This window comes from Pongo abelii, chromosome 19 (assembly GCF_028885655.2).
Source record: "Pongo abelii isolate AG06213 chromosome 19, NHGRI_mPonAbe1-v2.0_pri, whole genome shotgun sequence".
NCBI classification, from domain to species: Eukaryota; Metazoa; Chordata; class Mammalia; order Primates; family Hominidae; genus Pongo; species Pongo abelii.
Window position 1 is genome coordinate 16,635,807 of NC_072004.2, and position 25,689 is coordinate 16,661,495.

General features: G+C 40.8%; 1 protein-coding gene across 2 annotated transcripts in view; it reads left to right on the forward strand.

Annotated features, from left to right (window-relative positions):
- The first annotated feature begins 25 nt into the window (after positions 1–25).
- The window catches only part of TTC19 (tetratricopeptide repeat domain 19), a 29,003-nt gene continuing 3,339 nt past the window's right edge, over positions 26–25,689 (forward strand). Inside the window, exons 1-8 of one of the 2 annotated variants that reach the window (XM_024235121.3) lie at positions 26–301; positions 387–514; positions 2,168–2,278; positions 3,043–3,081; positions 4,081–4,137; positions 4,452–4,513; positions 6,722–6,816; positions 25,279–25,433. In XM_024235121.3, coding sequence (XP_024090889.1) covers positions 118–301; positions 387–514; positions 2,168–2,278; positions 3,043–3,081; positions 4,081–4,137; positions 4,452–4,513; positions 6,722–6,816; positions 25,279–25,433 — 831 coding nt within the window. In that variant the 5' untranslated portion in view covers positions 26–117. The other variant, XM_024235122.3, reaches the window with a different exon arrangement.

Sequence of the window (25,689 nt, forward strand, 5' to 3'; positions counted from 1 at the left end):
CGGACGCAAGGATGTCCTGCTCAGTCGTCAGGGCCCGGCCAATCCGGAGGGCGCTCGGCGCGTTGCGGGGGCCAGGATCGCGTCTGGCCTGCAGTGCGCAGAGGACGCGGCGGGAGCATGTACCGGCTCCTGAGCCGGGGCCTCGGCCGAGGCCTCCTGCGGGCCGCGGGGCGGCGGTGCCGGGGCTGCTCCGCGCGCCTGCTCCCGGGGCTGGCAGGAGGTCCGGGCCCCGAGGTGCCGGTGCCGCCATCCCGAGTCGCGCCGCACGGCCGGGGCCCAGGCCTGCTGCCGCTGCTGGCAGGTGAGGGGCGCGGGCCGGGCGGGGCCGGCCGGGCGGGGACAGGGGCGCAGGCCGGGCCCGATGACCTCAGAGCCCCTTCCCGCAGCGCTCGCCTGGTTCTCGAGGCCCGCTGCGGCAGAGGAGGAGGAGCAGCAGGGAGCCGACAGGGCCGCTGCCGAGGACGGGGCGGACGAGGCCGAGGCAGAGATCATCCAGCTGCTGAAGCGAGCCAAGGTGAGGCGGCTCCGGGCCCTGCGCCCGGCCGAGCGCGGTAGCCTTTGTGAGCGGGGTCTTGGCGTTGCTGCGCATTACTCTCTCCGCCTCGCCGAAGAGTGGATGGAGGCTCCGCGGGTAAAATTGCCGAGAATGAGGTGGGTCATCCGAGAGGGAACTGGAATCCATCCAGGCTTTCCCGACTCTTAAGGCCTGCAGTAAAACCTTTGCAGTGTCAAGTGCAAATGGAGATGGCGCCCCAGGCATCACGCTCTTAAGCAAACGAAATATCGGGAACGTTTTGTAGTGGTTTTATCAATTAACCAGCCTACCTGAAATGACATAATTTCGCGCGTATATAGCGGCCTGAAAATGGCAACTTAGTGTTGGTTATGCGGTTCGGTTCTCCTTTTGAATTCTTCCTTTTCTCCATATCCTTTTCTATTTTTTTTCCTCCTCTTCTCCCCAAGTTATCTCATCTCTTCCATTGAGCTAAATACCGACTCGATGCCAACAACGTCCAAATTTGTATTTCCTGCCTGTAGTGTGATACTGACATGCCATTTGCACTTTAGGACCTTACCTACCTCTCAGATTTAACATGCCCAAAACTAAACTCAATCCTTAATGCCTCCTCAACATACGCTTTCGCCATCTCTTTACTACCATCAGTTTTTCAGCCTAAAAACCTCATAGTCATTCTTAAAACTTGTGGTACCTTACCATTGCCTTCCAATACACTTACAGTCCAGCAACAAGTCCTGTTGCCAATAAATGCAAAATATTTCTCAAATCTTTCCCCTTTTCTCTATCTCCCTTGCTGTCACCCTAGTGCAAACCATCATTGCCACCACCTATGCTCCAGTAGTCTTTCCTGGTTTCCTGTCCTCTTGCAATCTATTCTCCATGCAGAAACCAAAGCGACCAAAAAAAAAAGTAAATTGGATCATATCATCTCCTTGTCTGAAAGCTCTGGATGGCTACCCACTGCATTTATGATACTTGCCATGGCTTGCAACACCCCAAATGATCTAAACCAGTATACCTTGCCCACCCGTTTGGCAGTAATCCTCTGGCTCACCATCCTCCCTTCACGTCTGTTTCTTTGCATTTCCTCCTCAAAACCATTCTCTTCAGCTTGTAGGGACTTCACTCATTCTCTACCCTCTGTTTGAGTCATTGTTCTCCCCAGGTCCTTATTTGGTTGACTCATTCTCACCCTTACTACCTCAGGTTAGCTGTCACTTCCTTGGAAGGCTTCCCTAAGTCCTATTTAGAGGAGACCCCTTATTCTTTTCTGTCATCTTTATAGCTCTTATCATTAGTTGTAATTAAGCTTACTTGTCCTATATGGTCACCTCCAGCCTGCAAGAAATTAGAAAGAGGATGGAGGACAAGCAGCTTCCTTATAAAATATGTTGTAAGATCACATTTCTTCTGCCTGTGTCTCTTGGCCAAAACTTCATGAGATGGCCACACCTAGCTGCAAGGGAAGCTGACCTCCCTGTCACCTCTGTAGACAATGCTTTGTACATAGTAGGAATTCAGTAAATGTCTGATGAATGAGTTAGCTTCCTTCTATCAGTTGGGATGTATAGTTGCATACACTTCTGTCTGGTAGCATATGCATCTACTGTGTGTTTCATTTTCTATTATTTTGTCTTCCCTTTTCAGTTGAGCATTATGAAAGATGAGCCAGAAGAGGCTGAGTTAATTTTGCATGACGCTCTTCGTCTCGCCTATCAGACTGATAACAAGAAGGCCATCACTTACACTTATGATTTGGTAACTCTTATAACCAGTCTGAACCACTGATGAGGAAGGTTGGATGGGAAGGAAGGGTAGTTAGTTCTCCTGATTTATATTCCTGACTTTCACGATGTTCTCAAGCTCCTTTTCTTTTTACTGAGTTTTCTTTTGGTTTCAGTTTTATTTTTTGTTTTGTTTTGTTTCTTTGAGATGGAGCCTCACTCTGTTGCCCAGGCTGCAGTGCAGTGGCACGATCTTGGCTCACTGCAACCTCCGCCTCATGAGTTCAAACGATTCTTTTGCCTCACCCTCCTGAGTAGCTGGATTACAGGCACGCATCACTATGCCTGGCTAAATTTTGTATTGTAGTAGAGACAAGGTTTCACCATATTGGCCAGGCTGGTCTCGAACTCCTGACCTCAGGTGATCCACCTGCCTTGGCCTCCCAAAGTGCTGAGATTACAGGCGTGAGCCACCACGCCCGGCCACAGCTTTAGTTTTTTTACCCTTGGGGTGACATAAGACCTCTCAATTCCAGATCAAAAAAAACAAGTATCATTAACATGTTTTTTTAATGATGAGTGGACCTAGATTTGGTTTGTTAACAACAAAGTATGTGCAAGTATTTCCTTCTCATATGATTGCTGTTCTGTGCTTCTTGCAGATTAATTGGTGACATGCTTTTCATTTTAAACTATTTTTTAAATGTTGAGGGTGAAAGCAAAAGGGAATTTTAAAGTTTTGAAATAAGTAGGAACACAGTATTCTACACTGAAAAACAATTTGTAATTTGCTTTCAGATGGCCAACTTAGCATTTATACGGGGTCAGCTTGAAAATGTAAGTAAATTACTTTGTAATATCTTGAATTTATGAAGGAGTAGCTTCAAGGGAACTGTAATAGTAAGGGTACAGGCTAAGCTGCTATAACAAAGAGACCCCAGAATATAGTGACTCAAACAAGATAAAAGTGTATTTCTCTTTATTGTGTTAGTCCAGAGATAGGCTAAAGACTGAAGGCAGATAGACATAGGCACCTTTGCTCTCTGATCCAGAAGTCCAGGTTTCTTCTAAGATAAGCCTTCATCTGCCTGGGTGAGCTGACTCACCTCCAGCCTGCAGGAAGGGGGAGAAGATGGACTGTGAGCGGCTTCCTTATAGAATATGATTTAGAAGTTCACGTTCTTTCTGCCTGCATCCCTTGGCCTAAATTTTATCATATGACCATATCTAACTTCAGGGTGTCCAATCTGCTAAAATTGACTGAATTTTTTTTAAGATAAGGTCTTGCTCTGTTGCCCAGGTTGGAGTGCGGTGGCTTAATCATGGCTGACTGCAAGCTCGACCTCCCAGGCTCAGTTGATCCTCCCACCTCAGCCTCCTGAATAGCTGGGATTCCAGGCGTGTGCCACAACACTTGGCTAATTTTCTTATTTATTTATTTATTCATTTATTTATTTATTGTAGAAACGGGATTTCACCATGTTTCCCAGGCTAAATTGAGGGGACTCTGTAATCAAAAAGGTGGAGAAGAGAATGACTATTAGGAGACAGTTTGTAGTCTCTGCCACAGTGGGTTTGGATAAGAAGTTAATCTCTGAGGTTGTTTTCTACTCATCAGAGAGTAGTTTAAGGTACATAGAGGATGTTGGGGGTCCTGATATTTTGATCTGTTTTCGCTTCAAAAGGGTACTTTTCTTTTGTGTGTGAGTGTGCGTGTGTATGGGTATATGGGTTTTATAAGGAATGATGCATCAGACTGGTACTTAGAATCCAGGGTCATATATGTATATAAAATGGGGCCCAATTAAAAGAAAAATATTTTCCTTATGCTTTTAGGCTGAACAACTTTTTAAAGCAACAATGAGTTACCTCCTTGGAGGGGGCATGAAGCAGGTAAGGACATTGCCTAGTATTGGCCCCTCATTGAAGCAGTTTTCAAAACAGTCTTGTCTTCTGAAAACTCCTCTTAGCCCCACCATATGCTTCGGTCAGGAAAGATGGAGTTTCCTTTCTGAGATCTCTATACAAATTGCCATTCTTTCACTAAATGCAACAGCATGTTTGCCAAAGAATTCACAGTTGGCCAATCACTCTAAAAGAATAAAGACTGTGGCTTTGAGGCCACCGTCAGTCTGGAAGTTGATCTGAAATATTCCATGAGAAAATTTTACTTGTTATGAGTTCCCTTCATTCTCTTTCTCTCACAGGAGGACAATGCAATAATTGAAATTTCCCTAAAGCTGGCCAGTATCTATGCTGCGCAGAACAGGTAAGTACAGCAGCCAGGGAGTAGGACTGTGGGCAGAAAACTTTGACTCTGGGATGTTACATAATATTCATTGTCTACTGGTCACCTGGGTCTCCCAGAAATTGGGTGTCACACTCAAAGTGTTCTATCCCTCATCTTTGAAATTGTCAGTCTTTTTCCAGTTTGCCCCTACTGTTTCCATCAGCCTGCCTAGTGGGGCACACAACATCTCTGGCTGCCCTGTGACAAAGCTAACTAAGTTTTCTGTTGCTGCTTGAAGTGGGAAGGGAAGTTAGAGTTAGAACTTTAGTTTAACTTTTCCTAGAAGAGGAAAGAGCAGTGTGAAAGGTGCTGGGGATAATATATTAATAATCTGAAGAAGCCATTTTGCTGGTATAAATAGAGTTCAAAGATGAAGCATCTAGGATGTAAGCAGAGAACTCCTCTAGAGAGTTTTATTTGGGGTGAATTTAGGGAGAGACCTAAGACTAGCTTCCCTTCGGGTTTTAGTGGTGCCGAAGTTGGTGCGAGAGGTTTGGAGTGACATGGAGCCTGATGCTGTAGAAAAGGTGCTCACTGAGGCCAGGCCCTGGCACTGGTCCCTGCTGTCCTACTCACCAGCTCCTTTGTTCTCATCAGGACCTGCGTAGTCTCCTTGCATTTTGATTGGACACTAGATAGGCTAGAGCTTCCTGGAGCCTTTGACTTCAAGTCTTTTGAGGAGCTTTGAGCTTGGCCCATGCCAGGGAGCACTGCAGCTTGGTCAATCTTCCTTGGAGTTGTAACAAACATGCCTAGTTCTTGACTGGGTATGAACCCCTAGGGTAAGAAGCAGCCCAGAGCCTAATAAACATTGTTGAGTAAGACAAATTCATAGTCTTCTAGAGGAGAAAGCTAGTAACAATTAGCCTCTGAGTTACATGGTACTCTGTACTTTTCATTTTGTTTTGTTGAGAAGCATGAGACTAGAAAAGACATGGCCAGATCTGAGGCTTCAAAAGGCTGATATAAGTTACGAGGGGAATTGTTTGTAGACCTCTCGCTCCGACTGGGACCGTCTTCTGGGCAGTGTCCACTTGCCCTGTGTTATGGCTAGAGAGGGCCCTCTTGCCAAGTTTTGAGCCTAGGTAAGGAAGGGGATGCTTCTGTTCTTCTGAGAACAGAGCAGAACAGTAGGGTCATAAGTTCTCCCCTGGCAAAGCACTAGAGAACAGATGAGCTTTTTAGTGCCACTTCTGTAAGAAACTAGAGCCAAAACTGAAGAACAAGAACCAAAGCTGAGCTCCTGAATGGAGAAGGGATTTCTGTCACATTTCCTCTGCATCTCTGTAAAAAAGCAGCAGTCAGTCGGCCTGCTTGGGTTGACTCAACCCTCTCCAGTTGATTGAGTGTCCAGGGCTACAGAGTTGGGTTAAATGACTTCTATTGCCATAGCTAGGAGTCCCATTTCTGCAAAAGAAACTTTTATCAGAGACTTACAGCTTGAAAGAAATATAAAATGACTAAAGCTTCTCAGAAGCTGTATGAGGTCAACAGTTGGAATCCTCACTGCAGGGTGGCCTGAACCTCTGTTTAGGGTAGTATTACTTTGAACCAGGGGTAAGGCTTTCACACATGGAGAAACTGATTCACTGGAGGCCATCTGTTAGTGGGAGATGATGAAGACTGCTGGCTATGTCAGTTATTAAAATTAGGGCAGCATTCCTAGCTTTTTGTGTCTTAAGTTATATTAAATGGATGACTTAAAAAAACTACTGTGAGGAATGGCAGATTTGACACTACTTAGACTTTAAGCAAAGTTCCCTCTTCCCATTTTACACTTCCTTTACTGATAATGTTTAAAGTGAGCTGGAAAAATGAAGATAAAAAGAATTAATGAAAAGGTAAATGGGCTGGGCGCGGTGGCTCACGCCTGTAATCCCACCACTTTGGGAGGCCGAGGCGGGTGGATCACTTAAGGTCAGGAGTTCCAGACCAGCCTGGCCAACATGATGAAACTCTGTCTTTACCAAAAATACAAAAATTAGCTGGGCATAGTGGCGGACACCTGTAATCCCAGCTACTCGAGAGGCTAAGGCAGGAGAATCACTTGAACCCCGGAGGTGGAGGTTGCTCTGGGCCGAGGTCACGCCATTGCACTCCAGCCTGGGCAACAAGAGCGAAACTTCATCTCAACAGAAAAAAAAAAGAAGAAAAGGTAAATGGCTGATTATTGATTTTGCTTTACAGACAGGAATTTGCTGTTGCTGGCTATGAATTCTGCATTTCAACTCTAGAGGAAAAAATTGAAAGAGAAAAGGAATTAGCAGAAGACATTATGTCAGGTAGGAAACCCATTATCTGGGCATTGCCTTTTCTCCACAAAAGGCTTTACTTTACACTTTGAGAAATGGAAAGAGATCTAAATTGGGAAGAGGGAAAGTTACCTATTTTGCAAAATAAGTGGCTGTCTTTAAGGTATCAGCAGAAGTTTTGGAATAAGATGTTTTGTTTAAAATATTTGACTGCTGTTTTGGTGGGTTTTTTTTTAACCCCCTTGGTGACATGTTCATAATTTATTTGTTAACTTTTAGTTACATATAACTTAGGAAAATCGGGGAGCAGAAGGAGAAGGTGTTTCTTGTATCTCTTAGTTCAGCTACCAATCAAAATGCTTATTACGTTTTAGCCCTAGATATACAGCAAATTAAGAAAGAAGAGAAAAAAAGCTCATGTTTTTACAATTCATCCTCACTCATTCTGGAGGCTAGGAATAGAACTGGATGAGCAGGAAGCTCTCTAGCTCTCCACCATTTTGGGTTTCTTAATTTGGGTTGAAGTATTGAGAATTTTCAGATTTGACATTTATTCAATACCTACTCTATACCAAGAGCTACTGAGATGGTAGGGATACAGCAGTCAACTCTTCTGTACCTAGTTGTCTTCTAACTCTCTCTTGAACATAGAGTAGTCCCCCCGTTATCCATGGGGGATATGTTCCAAGACCCCCAGCAGATGCCTGAAACGAATTCTAATACACTGTGTTTTTTTCTTATATATATGTACCTATGATAAAGTTTAATTTATAAGTTAGGCACAGTAAGAGATTAACAACAATAACTTTTAATAGAACAATTATAACTATATACTGTTAACAGTGTCACAGACAGAAGATTCATTCTTATTGTAGATCTTATCAACCTCAGCATACAGTTTTTTGTTTGTTTGTTTTTTCTTATTAAGTTGAGAACTTTCACCTTTTCATTAAAAGGAAGCACTTTATGACTTCTCTTTGTCATAATCCAAATTGCCAGTATCACTACTCTCACACTTTGGGGCCATTATGTAAAATATGGATTGCTTGAGCACAAGTACTGCAACACTGTGGGTTGATCTGATAACTGAGACTGTTGCTAAGTGACTGAGGCCAGGTGCCATATACAACTTGGGTACACTGGACAAAGAGATGATTCATATCCTGGGCAGGATGGAGTGTGACAGTGCAAGATTTCATCATGCCACCCAGAATGGCATGTAATTTAAAAACTTACGGATTATTTCTGGAATTTTTCATTTAATATTTTTCAGACTATGGTTGACTGCAGATAACTGAAACCCCAGAAAATGAAACTGTGGAGTAGGAGGGATCACTGTACACCAATTTTTTTGTTTTCATCACTCCACTGAAGCTACCTTTATCAAAGTCACCAAATCCAGTGGTTACTTCTCAATCCTTAACTTACTCATCAGCAGCTTTAACTTAGGGGATCACTGTCTTCTACTGAAAATACTTTCACTTGGCTTCTGGGATACCTCACTAGTCTCTCTAGTGAGGTGAAGGGACTTCCCTACCTCTTAATGTTGGCACGCCTTAGGGCTGTTTTCAGCCCTATTCTCTTTTCTCTCTGCCCCCACACCTAGGAGATATCTTTTAGTTCCATACTTTTAAATATTAGATTTATGCCTTCAGCCCCAACTTGCCCCCAAATGGTAGACTTATAATTATGATTGCCTACCCGACACCTTGACTTGAAGTCTAATGGTCATCTCATACTTAACATGTCCAAAATAGGTCTCAGTTTTGCTGCTCACAACTTGTTTCGTCACCAGTCAGCCCCAGATTTGTAAATGGCACACTACTCATTTAGTTGCTTTGGCCAAGAACCTAAGAATTGTCCATGATTTCTTCCTCATTCCTTATATCTAATCCATCAGCAAGTTATACTGGATCAGCCATCAAAATATATCCATACTGACCATGTCTTATCCCGTTACCCTACTGCTTTGGTCCAGGCCATCACTGTTTCAAGACCTCAGTACCTTTGTATCACCTTTAGAATAAATTTAGAATCCCTGCATGGACCTGTAAGGCGCTTGTGACCTGGGCCCACCTACCTCTTCCATGCCATCTGCTGCTCTCCCCTCGCTCGTTCCAGTCTCACCACACTGGTCTTATTCTGGCACATTCCAAGCTTAGTGCCACCTCAAGGCCTCTTTGCTTGATATTCCCCCTACCTAGACTGTTCTCTCTTACCTTTCTCTGGCCAGCTCCCATATACTTCACTCAGGTCTCTGCTCAAATAGCACTTCCTCAGAGTCCTCCCCTCACTAAAACTATCATCTCTTTCCACCTTATTATTGCTCTACTCCTCTTTCCTTTACTTTTCTTCATCACACTTGAAAGTAGAGGTGTGTGTGTTGTGTGCTTGTGTTTGTTTCTCCACTAAAAGTATGTTTTTGTTTAAAAATTTTTAGTCTTTGTCTTTCATATCAAAGAAGGATAGAGAATTCATCCATTATACTCACTGCTAAATCCTCGGTGCCTAGAACAGTGCCTGGCACATAATAGAGGCTCAAAAATTACTGAATGAAAGAACAAAAGACCCAAGAAAGACCAACAAGTAAATCGCGTTTCAGTGCAGTGTGGAAGTGCTTTGAGGAAATCCACAAGAGGTGTAAAAACAAGTCTAGCTGTCAAGTAAGTCACTTCTGAACTATTTACACCTTTGCTGTCTTTCATTTATAGTGCTGACTATGGTTTCTTAAGAGTATAAAGCTATATTTTCTGATTCAAAAAGTAATACCAGTAAACACTGAAGAAAGTTTAGAAAAGCACTAAGAAGTAAAGATCATCTATAATCATACTATTAAGAAAGAGCTACTGTTTTATTTATTACTACAGCTTTTCGGGTTACATTTTAAGAAATAAATTTGGGATGATACTGTATATCCTACTTTGTAACCTGAGTTTTAAAAATTTAGTAACATATTATGAAAACACTTCTTTTTCCAGGCAAAGGAATTCTTGTTAGAGCAAGCTAATTTCTATTATAAATATTATTTTTACATTTTACTAGTTGCACAGTATAGAAAATGTGTTACATGATTCATCTTATTTTTTTCTAGAAAAGAAATAAATTCTTACCTATTCAGTTTTGCACAAAGCAAATCCATTATCAAATTTATGTGCTTTTTATTGACACAACTATCTCTATCCTAGGATAACATTACTTAATTACATAAAATTACATTACTTAATTACATAAAACCTTGCTCTAGGGTAATTACTTTGTTACCTATGTTGTAGACATATATGTACTTACTGAGGAAATGCCCATAAAAAATTAAGTGAAAACTTTGGTTACAAAACAGTATAGTTAGTATGTAGACTAAAGATAGGAATGGAACAAAGGCTGAATGATAGATATCAAAATATAGGCAGTGATTCTCTTTGGTTGGTAGGTTTATAGGGAATTTATATTTTATTTGTGTTTCTCTGAGTATTCTATAATTTTGTACAAATTTATATTTTTAATTTCCAATGTTATCTGTTAGTATAAAAAGTCAAATAATATTAATAGTACAAAGCTTAATTTAAGAGAGCATTTTCTTGCTACCTCACCCCACCCCATCTATTTTTCTTATTTTTTACTTTTTTTTTTTTTTTGAGACAGTCTCGCTCTTGTCACCAGGCTGGAGTGCAGTGGTGCAATCTCAGCTCACTGCAACCTCTGCCTCTCGGGTTCAAGTGGTTCTCCTGCTTCAGCCTCCCGAGTAGCTGGGACTACAGGCACGTGCCACCATGCCCAGCTAATTTTTGTATTTTTAGTAGAGACAGGGTTTTACCATGTTAGCCAGGATGGTGTCGATCTCTTGACCTCATGATCTGCCTGCCTCGGCCTCCCAAAGTGCTGGGATTACAGGTGTGAGCCACCGCACTTGGCCCTATTTTCAACTTTTTTTTTTGAGACAGAGTCCCACTCTGTCGCCCAGGCTGGAGTGCAGTGGCGTGATCTCGGCTCATTGCAACCTCTGCCTCCCCGGTTCAAGTGATTCTCCTGCCTCAGCCTCCTGAGTAGCTGGGACTACAGGCGCCCGCCACCACACCCAGCTATTTTTGTATTTTTAGTAGAGACTGGGTTTTACCATGTTAGCTAGGATGGTCTCAGTCTCCTGACCTCGTGATCCGCCCGCCTTGGCCTCCCAAAGTGCTGGGATTACAGGCATGAGCCACCATGCTCGGCCCCTATTTTCAACTCTTAACCAGTTTCCTCTGGTATTTACCTTCACATTTCTCAATAATATAAAATTGCTATTTCCTAGTTTATTATTTTCAGAATATGTTGATTTATGGAAAAGTGAAGATTTAGTGCAATTTCTGGTTGTGTCTACATTATGAGTGTATGAATAGTGTTAGCTGCTGAGCCAAGTAACATGATTACACAATTATATTTCCTTTTGTGTATGTTTTGCTTCCTCTGAAGTTAACTAGGTTTTTTTGTGGCTCCGTTTGTTATGTATATGCCAAATTCTTCACTTTTACATATTTGCTTTTTTCAATTCATAAGCTTTCCCAGTATCCTAGAGTTCATGTTGGCTCACTTTTCATTGGCATGGCTGGCCACAGGCATTCAGCCTTCATCTTCCTTTTTTTGTTTTTGTTTTTGTTGGGACGGAGTCTCACTCTGTTGCCCAGGCTGGAGCGCAGTGGCTCAATTTTGGCTCACAGCAAGCTCCACCTCCTGGGTTCAAGCAATTCTCATGCCTCTGCCTCCTGAGTAGCTGGGATTACAGGCGTGAGCTACCACGCCCGGCAAATTTTGTATTTTTAGTAGAGACAGGGTTTCACCATGTTGGCCGGCCTGGTCTCCTGACTTAGGTGATCCGCCCGCCCCAGCCTCCCAAAATGTTGGGATTACAGGTGTGAGCCACCGCGCCCGGCCACGTTATATCTTTTTCATCCTGTAACTTTCATTTTAGTGGTATTTGGGGAAGGAGTGGAGAGGAATGCGTGTGTTCAGTTCAGAATAGTAAATCTGTTATTGGGGATCAAGATAGTGTCCAAACCTGTTTGTTTAAAGTGGATTCTTAGCACTGAGATTTCCAAGTCAAGAGTAGCACATTTTAAGGTTGTTGATGACTATTGCCAAATTGCCATTGAAAGGACTGTGTTAATTTACATTTCCTGGTTTGGCTATTTATGTACTTTGTGACTTTGGTCAAATTACTTAATCCCTGTGTGCTTTTTTCTTCAGTGTAGGATTAAGAGTAATACTCATAGGACCTTTAAGAAGGTGGAATGAGTTAATACATAAAACGTACTTAGAATAATACATTGTAGCTGCTCAAAAAGAGTTTGTTAGTGGTTTTTATTATTGTGATAAGGCTATGTCCTCCTCCCCAAAACTCATTAACTTCTATAATGTTTGTTAGCTTGGTGATATGGCCTTGATGCATTATCTGGCATTTCTTTGATAAACAGTGAGGTTGATCTTTTTTTTTTCTCACCATGTCTTAGGGTGCTGAGAGGTTTATTTTTAATTGGAGCTTTATTGTAAAAATATTAATCCTTTGTCTCTTGGGTTTTCCTCCTGATTTGTGTTTATAGAGTGGGTTTTTTTTTTTCCAATAAAAACGGAATGTGAAATTAACATTTGTATAAAGAATTATTAGAATTGGCGAGGGACAGTGGCTCACGCCTGTAATCCCAGCACTTTGGGAGGCCAAGGCAGGTGGATCACTTGAGGTCAGGGGTTAAAGACTAGCCCTGGCAATGTGGCAAAACCCCATGTTTACAAAAATTATCTGGGCGTGGTGTTGCGCACTTGTAGTCCCAGCTACTTGGGAGGCTGAGGTGAGAATCTCTTGAGCCTGGGAGGTGGAGGTTGCAGTGAGCTGAGATCGCACCACTGTGCTCCAGCCTGGGTGACAGAGCAAGACCCTGTCTTGGGGCCGGGGGGTGGAAGAGGATTGTGAGAATAGACAAGTGATCCAGCATTACCAGTACCTTTGGAGCTCTTCCTGCGTGAGATACTACTCTCCTTAATCTTGTCACTATCATTCAATGGCGTGATCTCGGCTCACCGCAACCTCAGCCTCGTGGGTTCAAGTGATTCTCCTGCCTCAGCCTCCCGAGTAGCTGGGACTACAGGCGCCCACCACCACGCCTGGCTAATTTTTGTATTTTTAGTAGAGACGGGGTTTCTCCATGTTGGTCAGGCTGGTCTCGAACTGCCGACCTCAGGTGATCTGCCCACCTCAACCTCCCGAAGTGCTGGGATTACAGGCATGAGCCACTACGCCAGGCCTATTTGCTTTTGTTTCATTTTACTCTGTGTCCCTTAAGAAGATATCATTTAGTTTTTGCATATTGCTTTTAAAAATTTAAATAGGCTGGGTGGAGTGACTCATGCCTGTAATCCCAACACTTTGGGAGGCCAAGGTGGGAGGATCGCTTGAGCCCAGGAGTTTGAGACCAGACTGGGCAACATGGTGAGATCCTGTCTCTTCAAAAAATAAAAAAATTACCTGGGCACAGTGGCACATGCCTGTGGTCCCAGCTAGTTAGGAGACTGAGGCAGGAGGATAACTTGAGCCCAAGAGGTCGAGGCTGCAGTGAGCTATCATAGTACCACTGTCCTTCAGTGCAGGCAATAGAGAGAGACCCTGTCTCAAAAAAAATTAAAATTATACAAATGAATCATAATATGTATTCATTTTAGGGCATTTTTATGACTTGCATGAGTAATCTTTTCAGAATTAGATCAGAATTCATTTCTAATTTCCTTTGCTTTTATTCATCTTTAATAAATACTGAGTAGCTGTTCTGTGCCAGGTATTCTAGGATTTGAATAGCAGCAAGTAAGGCAAAACTCCTTGCTCTTCTGGAGCTTAATGCTTAGAGAGGTATTTTTCAAGCTTTGAAACTGTACGCATTCTCACTCATCTTTCCTTATAATTTTCTATTTTTTTCCTTTTATTTCTAAACAGTTTTAACTTTTTAGTATATCTGGTATTTTGGTGTGAAGCTGGTGACTGTTTTCTTGCAGTAGTAATCAATCTATATGTACTAATTAGTATATACTTGGGTTTCTTTTGGGGTTTTCCATTCTGATGTATTTATCTGATGAATTTTGTAACAGTATACATTGTTTGAATTATATATTTGAGTTATATGGTAGGACAGTTGACACATGCTTCCTTTGCAGAATTCCTTCCCACATTTCACTGTTTTCACATGAATTTTAGAATTATTTTGCCAAGTTCCTAAAGTGCCTTCAGACTGAATTATCAGATATGCAATATATTTATAAATTAGTTTGGGGAGATTGCCATCTGAATAAGTTAGCATATCTTTGACTGCAAAGAGCAGAAATTTCAGCTAAATTAGGTTTAACAGTAAGGACATTTATGTCAAGTAACTGGCAGTTCAGCAATAGGGAGCACTCTGTTGAGTTAGTTGACAATGTGATTCACTGAAATCATAAAGAACAGGCTCTTGCCATCTTTCCTCACTCATGTATTGGCTTTTTTCCCATGCTCCCCTGGTGGTTGAAACGTGAAACTATAACAATTCTCAGGAATCTCATCCAGAAATGACAGTGTCCAGAGGAAAAGGAGACTTCTTTGATGTTTCTCATAGGATCAAGGTAATCTTTCCTAGAAGTCTCCAAGTAGATTTATCCTTACTTCTCATTGGTTAGAATTGGGTTACATGCCATTTCTAACCCAGTCCTTGGCAAGAAAAATGGATTATCATGATTGGCTAAAATTCATCAGTCTCTTTTCCTGAGGATGTGAGTCATGTGAGAAAAGAACGGATACTGGGACAAACCAGCTGCTCTGCTAGCAAAGGAAGATCTTTGTAATAGTGAGCCGTCTCACTGAGGAACATTCTATAGCTCCTGCTTATGTTATAGTTTTCTTCATATAGATGACAGCTATTTATTAAATTTGATTCTAAATGACTCCTTGACTGAACTCTGCTTTTCAGTTGATATTCACACTAATTCCAGATTTATAATCATACATTCCGGAAATCATGATACAGGTTGAGCATCCCCCCAAAACTGAAGCTTTCTGAGTGCCAACATGATGCACAAAGAAAGTACTCATTGGAGCATTTGGATTCGGGTTTTTGGTTTTGGGATGCTGGCAGTATCCAAAGGAAATATTCCAAACTCAAAAAATCTGAAATCTGAAACACTTTTGGTCCTAAACATTTCAGATAAGGAATACTCAACCTGTAATTTTTTCCTTCCAGAGAGTTATACTACTGTCTCCCTTCCCCACCCTTTATAAAATTAGTTCATTGGCTGTACCTTCAGAACATCAAGCAATAGTAGTAATAGGCAACTTAGTCTTATATCCAATTTGGTACCAAAGTATATGAATAGATTTATTACTATTATATATCTAGAGCAGACCAGGCTTGCTTGTAGGTTAATTGCTTAGTACCTGTGTAGTGCTGGATAATATTTAATGCTGATATGTAACTTTTGTGTTTCTTATGAGATCCACAGTAAATTTCTTATTGTATTGTTTGTACTATTATGTTTGTATTATTTGTTATCGCAGGATTGTATTAATGTGATAAAATGAATTGGGATGCTTTCTGTATTTTCTATTCTGAAATAAGTGTGGGATATTGCATTGGAATGGTCTGTTCCTTGAAAGTTGCAGAGTCTATGATGCCAGATGGACCAGAACTCCTGAGTTAATTCTTCAGCAGCTTTTTTCTTCCTTCTTGATTACTCATGTATTTCTTCCATTTTCTTAATTTCAATATAGGACAGTGCTAAATACATGATAAGCATTAATAAATATCTATTGAATAAATGAACGTATGGGTGAACAAATTTTATAACTTATTAATTTCCTAGAAGAAACTTTAAGGAATTATATTTTTAAAGCATATTTTACACTACTCTTACGTATCTGAGATCATCTTCCTTTTCTAGATCCTAATTTTATGGATTTCCTTTTAAATTAGTAAAAAGATATGTTTCCCATTGATTCCTTCCTTCTCCTTTCCTTGAAAGTTTTTATTTTCATATATTAAATAAAACATTTCTAGAAAGTTATTTTTGATGACACAATATTTCGTTCCATGAGTGCTTAAAGTCTGGAGCTTGAGTTCAGATTCTGGTTCTGCCACTTACTAGCAGTGGACAAGTTATTTAACTTCTCTGTTCTCAGCTTCCTTATCAATAAAATGAAAATAATAATAGAACTTACCTCATAGAGTTACGAGAATTAAATGCTCCAGGACTATGACCAGTACTCATTAGGCACTATTATATAAGAGTTTGTGGAATGTGATATATTTACTAATCTTATTTATTATATGATTTGGCACCTATATTTTACTACTATCAATTTATGAAGGACCTTCCTGGCTATTGTATTTATAGTTTCTCCTTGGTTTTTGTTAATTCTGTTTATTCATTCAAAGAGCCAACTTCTGGTTTCATTAATTTTCTTTATTGTCTATTTTCCATTTCACTTATTTCTATTCTGTCTTTATTACATCTCTCCTGTTTGCTTTGGGTTTATTTTGTTCCCTTTTTTCTGGTCTCTTAGGTGGGAGATGAGGTTATTGATTTAAGGTTTTTCTTCTAACATAATTGCCATTTATAACTATAAACTTTAGCTGCATCTCATTAATTTTGGTAAGTTATATTTTCATGTGTCTCAAGTATTTTCCAATTTTTGGGGGGATTTCTTCTTTGACCCTTTGGATATTTAGGAGTATATTGATTAATTTCCACATACAGTGAATTTCTCAAATTTTCTTCTGTTGAATCCAGTTTCATTCCATTGTGTTCAGAGAACAACTGTGCATGATTTTATTTATTGAGACTTGTTGTATGGCCTCACATATGGCTTATCCTGGAGAATGTTGCATGTGCATTTGAGAAGTATGTGTATTCTGTTGATTGGAGTTTTCTATGAATGTCTGTTAGGTCTAGTTGGTTTATAGTGTTATTCAAGTCTTTTGTGTCCTTACTGATTTTGTCTAGTTGTTCTAATTTTTTTTTTTTTTTTTTTTGGGATGGAGTCTTGCTCTGTCGCCCAGGCTGGAGTGCAGTGGCGCGATCTTGGCTCACTGCAACGTCCACCTCCCGGGTTCAAGTGATTCTCGTGCCTCAGCCTCCCGAGTAGCTGGGAGTACAGGTGTGCGCCACTGCATCTGGCTAACTTTTGTATTTTTAGTTGAGATCGGGTTTCACCATGTTGTCCAGGCTGGTCTCGAACTCCTGACCTCAGGTGATCTGCCTGCCTCGGCCTCCCAGAGTGCTGGGATTACAGGCATGAGCTACTGTGCCCAGCCAGTTTTTTGTATTTTTAGTAGAGACGAGGTTTCACCATGTTGGCCAAGCTGTTATTGAACTCCTGACCTCAGGTGATCCGCCTGCCTGAGCCTCCCAAAGTGCTGGGATTACAGGCATGAGCCGCCATGCCCGGCTGATAAATTTTTTAAAATCTTCTTTATACATGTTTCTGTGCTCTGTTTAGACAGTCTCAGATATATATATATATCTGATATATATATCTCAGATATATATGTTATGAATATATATGAAAAAATATATATATTTGTTATGAATTGTCCCTTTATCAGGAAAATGATTCCTTTTTCCCTATTTAAGGTATTTGTTACAAATTCTGATTTTATATTATCTACTATATCTTACCCTTAAACTTTTCTGAGTCATTTTCAGTGTATCTTTTATAGAAGGCTATGGTTGGAATTTTTTTAAAACCTGAGTATCATTGTCTTCTGGTATAGAATCTGAAAACCTTTTAAAAATTAGTGAGGCAAAAAAATTAGCCGGGTGTGGTGGCGGGTGCCTGTATTCCCAGCTACTCGGGAGGCTGAAGCAGGAGAATGGCATGAACCCGGGAGGCGGAGCTTGTAGTGAGGCGAGATTGCGCCACTGCACTCCAGCCTGGGCGACAGAGTGAGACTCCGGCTCAAAAAGAAAAAAAAAAAAGTATTGAGGCTGGGTGCAGTGGCTCACGCCTGTAATCCCAGCACTTTGGGAGGCTGAGGCAGGTGGATCACCTGAGGTCAGGAGTTCAAGACCAGCCTGGCCAACATAGTGAAACCCCGTCTCTACTAAAAATACAAAAAATGAGCTGGGTGTGGTGGTGGGCGCCTGTAATCTCAGCTACTTGGGAGGCTGAGGCAGGGGAATCGCATGAACCTGGGAGGCAGAGGTTGCAGTGAGCTGAGATCACGCCATTGCACTCCAGCCTGGTTAAGAACAGCGAAACTCCGTCTCAAACAAACAAAACAAAACAAATTACTATTGAAAGGGATAATTGGTCTAATTATTGCATTTTAAAAAGTGCTTTCCATTTTTGTTAATTCCTTTGTTTTCAGTTCCTCTTATAGGAACTTTTCCCTCACTGATCTGTATTTGTATTTTGTAGGGAAGGTATACGTATATATGATTTTCAGTTGTATAAGGAGTAACCTAAACATTTCTTAAGGACAGTTGACTCAGAGGAAAAAAAAATTGTTTTCAGTTTCTTCTCTAAAATGAGATGAGTACATTTTAACATTATCCTTCCTTTCCCTTTTCCTCACTTGTTTTTTCTCTGTGATCTGGAATTTCAGACTTAGTGGAATTTATTGCAGAGGAGAATTCTAAAGCCTGCATATTTGCCTTGTTTTTTAAGTAGTCTATTTTCTCCTGCTCAGATGCTTTGCTGGACTCAGAAGTTACATGAGCATAGGGTTAGGGAGCTGTCTGTTTATGAAGCTTGCTTTGTCCCTGGTGAACCTTCATTTTTAGCATCCAGTTCTCTGGAGCTTCTGTAGTCTGTCTTGGCTCAATGCTTCTGTCCCACATGCTCTGGCCTCTTACTCTGGAATGTCATTTACCTGTATGTTGACCTCTCTCTTCTCTATCCTTCACATTATCCCCTCTTCCATCAGTTTTCTCATCTATATTTTGGGAGTTTCTTCAGTTGATATTCCACATTACCAATTTATTATTAAGAAAAGTTAGTTCTGTGCTTTTCTTTTGATTTGTTTTTGGTTTTTTGAGATAGGGTCTCACTGTGTCGCCCAGGCTGGAGTGCAGTGGTGCAGTCATGGCTCACTGCAGCCTCAACCTCCCAGGCTCAACTGATCCTCCTACCTCAGCCTCCCAAGTAGCTGAGACTGCATGCGCATGCCACCATGCCTGGCTAATTTCTGGATTTTTCATAGAGGCGGAGTTTCACCATCTTGCCCAGGCTGGTCTTGAACTTCTGAGCTAAAGCAATCTACCTGCCTTGACTTCCCAAAATGCTGGCATTTACAGGCATGAGGCATCACGCCTAGCTGCCCTCTGATGTAATTTTTTTAAAAACAGATTTCAAACAAAAGTAAAGTTTTGAGGACTTACCAAATATCTGTGTACTTTCAGCCTTGGCCAGATTTCAATATTTTACCATATTTGCTTTAGAATTTTTTTTTTTTTTTTGGATATTTAAACCCCTGTATACCCCTCCCTGCCTAGGGGTAGCCACTATCCTGAATTTGGTTTTGTTTGCCTACTTATTGCACTTGTATATATCAATAAACAATATATTGCTGGGTACAGTGGCTCACACCTGTAATCCCAGCACTTTGAGAAGCCGAGACAGGTGGATCACCTGAGGTTAGGAGTTCAAGACCAGCCTGGCCAACATGGCGAAACCTTGTCTCTACTAAAAATACAAAAATTAGCCCAACATGGTGGTGGGCGCCTGTAATCCCCTCTACTCGGGAGGCTGAGGCAGGAGAATCACTTGAACCTGAGAGGCAGAGGTTGCAGTGAGCTGAGATCCTGCCACTGCGCTCCAGCCTGGGTGACAGAGCGAAGACTCCGTCTCCAAAACAAAAAAACAATATACAATAGGGCTAATATGTTTTTAAGCTTAACATGAATGGTATCATACTGTACAACTGGTTTTGTAGTTTGCTTTTGTCACTCAATTATGTTGATGAGATTTATCGGGCTGCTATTTAAAGCAGTTTTCTTAGCACAGAGGCCCTGTTTGCTTGCCAAACTGCATGTCTGCTGGGTTGCATCTGTCTTTAAAGGGTGACTTCCTCTAATTAATCCACTGGGGTGAGGGGTAAGTTGAACCTTTTTTGTGTTCTTACAAGTGTGGATACAAGCTAAAGGTGGCCCTGTGTGGTTCCCTCACTACAACCATGGTATAGTAGTCCGTTGTAGAAATATACCACAGATCTACTGATGGACCTGTTGGGTTATTCTATATGTTTTGCTATTAAAAGTCATACTTCACTGAACATTCTTGGACTTGCGTCTTTGTGCACACCTGGAATATTACATAAAAGTGGAGTTGCCGGGGTGCATATACCAAATTGCTTATCAGGCTGGGCGTAGTGGCTCACACCTTTAATCCCAGCATTTTGGAGGCTGAGGCAGGCAGATCATCTGAGGTCAGGAGTTGGAGACCAGCCTGGCCAATATGGTGAAACCCCATATCTACTTAAAAAAAAAAAAAAAAGCCAGGCGTGGTGGTGGGCACCTGTAATCCCAACTACTTGGGAGGCTGATGAGAATCGCTTAAACCCAGGAAGGCGGAGGTTGTAATGAGCTGAGATGATGCCACTGCAAGACTCTGTCTCAAAAACAACAACAAAAACCAAATTGCTGATCAAAGTGGTTTTACTAGTTTACATTTTGACTAGCAGTATATTAGTGTTTGTGATGTTCTCTGTATATCTTTGTTATCATCAGATTTTTTTGATAATATGCTGGGTTTGAAAAGGAATTTCATTCTGGCTTCACTATGTGTTTCTGATTACTGTATTTATTGGTTATTCAGATTACCTGCTCTGAAAATTATTTCTTCATATCTTTTGCTTATTTTTTTTGAGGGGTTGTCTTTTTCTTAATGATTTGTAAGAGTTCCTTATATATTCGATCATTTTATATTTTTGTGGGTTACATATCTCTTTGTAGCTTGTCTTTTCACATTAGGGCATTTGACATATATTAAAAATTTGTATATTAACAGAATCTTGATATTTATCTTCATAGTTTGTGCTTCTTATGTCTTGATTTGTAATGACATCTCTATATTGGGTTTTCATAGATTCATGGGGTGCTAATGTTTAAATCTGTAATTATAACTATTTTTAGTTTCATTATAATTTTTCCCTATTTAATTCAGTACCTTATTTCCCCCACTCCCCCCCATCTCCAAGAGACAAGGTCTTCCTTTGTTGGCCAGGCTGGAGTGAGTGCAGTGACATGATCACAGCTCACTGCAACCTTAAACTCCTGGTATCAAGTGATCCTCCCACCTCAGCCTCCAGAAGAATTAGGACTACAGGCACGTGCCACTATGTCTGGCTTATATATATTTTTTGGGGGTGGTGGGGGAGAGTAGAGATGAGGTTTTGCTATGTTGCCCAGGCTGGTCTCGACCTGTTGGGCTGAAGTGGTCCTGCCTCAGCCTCCCAAAGTACAGGATTGCAGGTGTGAGCCACCACGCCTAGCCCTTTTTATAATTCCTTCTATTTGTTCATTCATTAAACAATTCAGTCAGAAATACTGAGTGCCCATTACACGCTAGATATGCTGCTAGGTGCTAAGATACAGATATAAATAAAAGAAAGTTGGCCGGGTGCGGTGGCTCACGCCTGTAATCCCAGGACTTTGGGAGGCCGAGGCGGGTGGATCATGAGGTCAGGAGTTCAAGACCAGCCTGGCCAATATTGTGAAACCCCGTCTCTAATAAAAATACAAAAAAAAATTAGCTGGGTGTGGTGGCGCACCTGTAGTCCCAGCTACTCAGGAGGCTGAGGCAGAAGAATCACTTGAACCCAGGAGGGGGAGGTTGCAGTGAGCCGAGATTTTGCCACTGCACTGCAGCCTGGGCGACAGAGTGAGACTTCGTCTCAGAAAAAACAAAAAAACAAAGTCACCGCCTCAAGGAGCTACATTTCTGGTGGGGGAAAGATGCATAGTAAGCACTACCCAGTAAGTTGGTGTGTCAAAAGTGCTATGTAGATATTTATGAAGGAATATGTATACCAGGAATATGTTGGGGCAGTGTGGTGTCTTATAGAGCGGGTAGGGAAGGTCTTGTTAGTATGAAACCTGGTGAATGGGAGAGAATAGGCCAAGTGGCTATTTGTGAGGGAAGAAAATTACAGGCAAAGGGCAATTACAGGTACAAGACTCTGAGGTGGTGTATGCTGCTTGACTTACTGGAAGTAAGGAGTTAGAACTACTGGAGTTGTCTGATTTTCTAAAATTTTGGGGGATGAGGCCTGCTTTTTTACTGTCTGCTGATTCTCATTTATGATGAATTGTCGTGTTTACTAATCTTGGATTATACATTCATCTTCAGCAAGATTTTAGCTATACAGTGAGATTCCAGAATAGTTTTGTGTCTTCCAGGCACTCAGCTCCTGGCCGAAGTGGATGCTACAAATTTAGACATCAAATTTACAGGGTAGTTATTTTTCTCATCTAGATTCCAGACTTGGCCATTCAAGGCTCCTTGTTATCTCCCTGTGCCTGTGGTTGGGGGGTTAACGGGAGTGTAGGTTGGAGTGGTGCAATTTTTTTCACTTACATTCTTTTCCTGGGGTTGTGGTCCTAATGGTAATCATCCTGGTTTTATGCATTGGCTTCATATCTCATTTTGTTTAGTACACATCAACAGCTTTAATTCCTGGATTACAGAGACACTCAAGCTACAACAAAAACCGGGCTTCTGCTGTGTCAACTCACAGACTCTCCACTTTGGGTTTTAGCTTACTCCTAATTTCTGGCTCTTGGGAGCTCAGCTGTGCATGGAAAGGATGTGTGTTATAGTTTATCCAAGATTTCTACGTATTTGAAGCAGATGGGTTTCATCTATAGCGTTAGGTTAGATTCTGCTTTATTCCCTCCACTAAAACCATTAACACTAATCAGAAAGTGCTAATCAGTTGATTAACAAGAGATTTAGTTCAGCAGAAATTTCAGGATATTCTTGGAATTTGGGCAACAAATATCTCTAGTTTCAAAGACCCTTTGTAGACTTTCCTATATTGCTGTTGATGGTGAGGGGGCAGGGGAGAGGTAAAGGCCTATGCTCAAGTTTTCCTAAATTAGAGATGCTCTTTTGCTATTGTTACAAATGCATATAATTGCTCCAGTACTTTATCAAATTCCCTTTAGTCTGTATTTATGTAAACCTAGTTTGATATACTGAACCATTCTTTTATTCCTGGAATAAATGCTGGTTGGTCATCTTAATACATCTGATTATTCCCTTTGGTAATATTTTGAGTAAAAAATTCTATAGTGAATCCTGTTTGCTTCATGGACTGAGTATAGTAGCATATCTTTTTCCTGTGACTAGAAGTTATTTATGAAAGAGAATCATTTATGTTTGAAGAAGTAAATATGCCTGTTTCAAATGATCCTTTAGGGGCTCTGTATAAACGATTCCAGTGTATTTCTCAGTTGTTATTAAAGTACTTGATTTTTTTCTTGTCTAACTTTTAGCAATTTTTATATTAATATTTCAAAGAACCATGTTTAAGTAAATTACTAACAAAAGAACTCTTTGGGGGAACTTTGTGAAATTTTCTCTTGGCAATTGCTAAAAGTTTTCTTATGTTTTCTAAAAGTTCAGTAATAGTACATTTATCTTTAGAAAAGTTTGCTTTTCAAAAAGTGTTTCCATTTTTGTGGTCAGAATGTGCTGTGAATTTTAAATGTATTTTTAAGATATTATAGCTAAATTGTACCTCATTGTTTTCTCTAAAAAGTTTTACTGCTTTTGCTTCCACTCCACTACTCAGTGATAACAAGGGTAACAATTTTCCACTAGAATTGCTTGTCACTTTATTTTTGTACTTTTGTTATACTACTGAACATCTTTTTAAATCATTGCCACAAAATATCTCACTTTTATCATTTTCACATTGCTCTAGTATATCAACTTTGGAAACGACATCATTCTATTTATAGCATTCTGTTTTTAGTAGTGGTATTTCCATTTACAAAATACAGTAATTCTTGATCGCTGAAAATGTCAAATCCTAGAAAACATAGCATGCCTATGTGTGATGTTAACATCATTCTCGAATAGTTGTTGGTTGAAGATTCATTTGATGAATCCGATTTTTCCGAAATAGATGAGTCTGATGATACAGACGATTCTGGTGTTAGTTCTCTTTAGAAATAACTCCAAGAACACTTTTAATAGTTTATTTTCACATTGAAAATCAGATTTGCTCCAGCCTCAAAGAGCATATTTATGTAAAATTAGGTAAGCGATATAGAAGCTGCACTTTTTTTCTAAATGGGAAGGCATTAAAAAAGAAAAGTCTCATTTTAGTAACATAGTCTTCCTTAAACTCTATGCCACTTGTAAGATTTCTGAAAACTGAAGACATAGAAGGGAAAGGGCTTGATATGAACGACAGCTTTGCTGGTAAATAAACCCAACTGAACCTAAGATTATCTAAGGTAACCTCTTTTTCTAGTCTTTTATTGTGTGAACAGTTACCTCCTGCTGAGTTGTTGGCAGAATTTCCATATAATCTTGCTTATGACCATTTCTACATTATTTGTATCATCTTTTAGAAGTCTTACCCAGGTTGATATAGATTACTGTTGTCTAGATCTATGCCTCCAATTCTTCTTATGTGGCATTAGGGATTTTAAGCTTGTTCTTTTTCAGACATCGTATAGTCAATTCTTGAATGTGTTGAGAGGTGCTATGTTATTGTAAGCTTTCTTCTTCTCTGAATGATTAGCTTGTTTAAATTTTACCTTGAATTCTTTTTTTTTTTTTTTCTTTTCTGAGACGGAGTCTCGCTCTGTCGCCCAGGCTGGAGTGCAGTGGTGCGATCTCGGCTCACTGCAAGCTCCAGCTCCACCTCCCAGGTTCACGCCATTCTCCTGCCTCAGCCTCCTGAGTAGCTAGGACTACAGGCACCCACCACCATGCCTGGCTAATTTTTTTTTTTTTTTGTATTTTGAGTAGAGACAGGGTTTCACCATGTTAGCCAGGATGGTCTCGATCTCCTGACCTTGTGATCCACCCGCCTCGGCCTCCCAAAGTGCTGGGATTACAGGTGTGAGCCACCACGCCCGGCCTTTACCTTGAATTCTTCAAATTCGGCTTGTGACTTTGCACTTCAGGATTCCGAGTGTTCTCTGTCTTCTTCCTGCATTGTTTTTCTTATACCATACAGGTTTTTCATTGGCCTTGACTTTTTGTTGTTAAATCATTCTTCTTTGGGTTTATCTTCATTTGTTTCTGCTGAATATTGTTTCAAACTAAAAATAACATTCCACATTTTAATTGATGTGTGGACTCTTAATCTACCTAAAATGTGGGGTGAAGTTCCATGATTCCAGCTAGTCTGGAATAGGTCATTTAACTGGATGTTAATCCACCTACATTGTTCCCTAAGTGACATGTGGGTCCCATTCTGCTGACATATTTGTGGGTCCTGGTAACAACAATTTGGGTAGATTTGCTGATTCCTCTTTTCTCCTTAGTGGAAGAGAAAGCCAATACCCACCTCCTCTTGGGCATGTGCTTAGACGCCTGTGCTCGCTACCTTCTGTTCTCCAAGCAGCCGTCACAGGCACAAAGGATGTATGAAAAAGCTCTGCAGATTTCTGAAGAAATACAAGGAGAAAGACACCCACAGGTAAGGGAGGAAAACACAGAAGGGGGAATATAAAACAAAGGCTTCAAAATTGAAGGGTGTGAAATGTCACACTCATTGGTAACAGGATCAGCAGATGGTCCTAGATCCTCCTTGCTCCCCAGTCTACTCATTTTCTTATCACCAGCACCCTCACCCCAACTATTTGTTTCAGAAAGGATTTGAGACTAGTTATCAGTTACTAGGTCTGCCCAGAACTTTTTGCATGATCCATGGTTTGCACAACAGAGCAACCTTT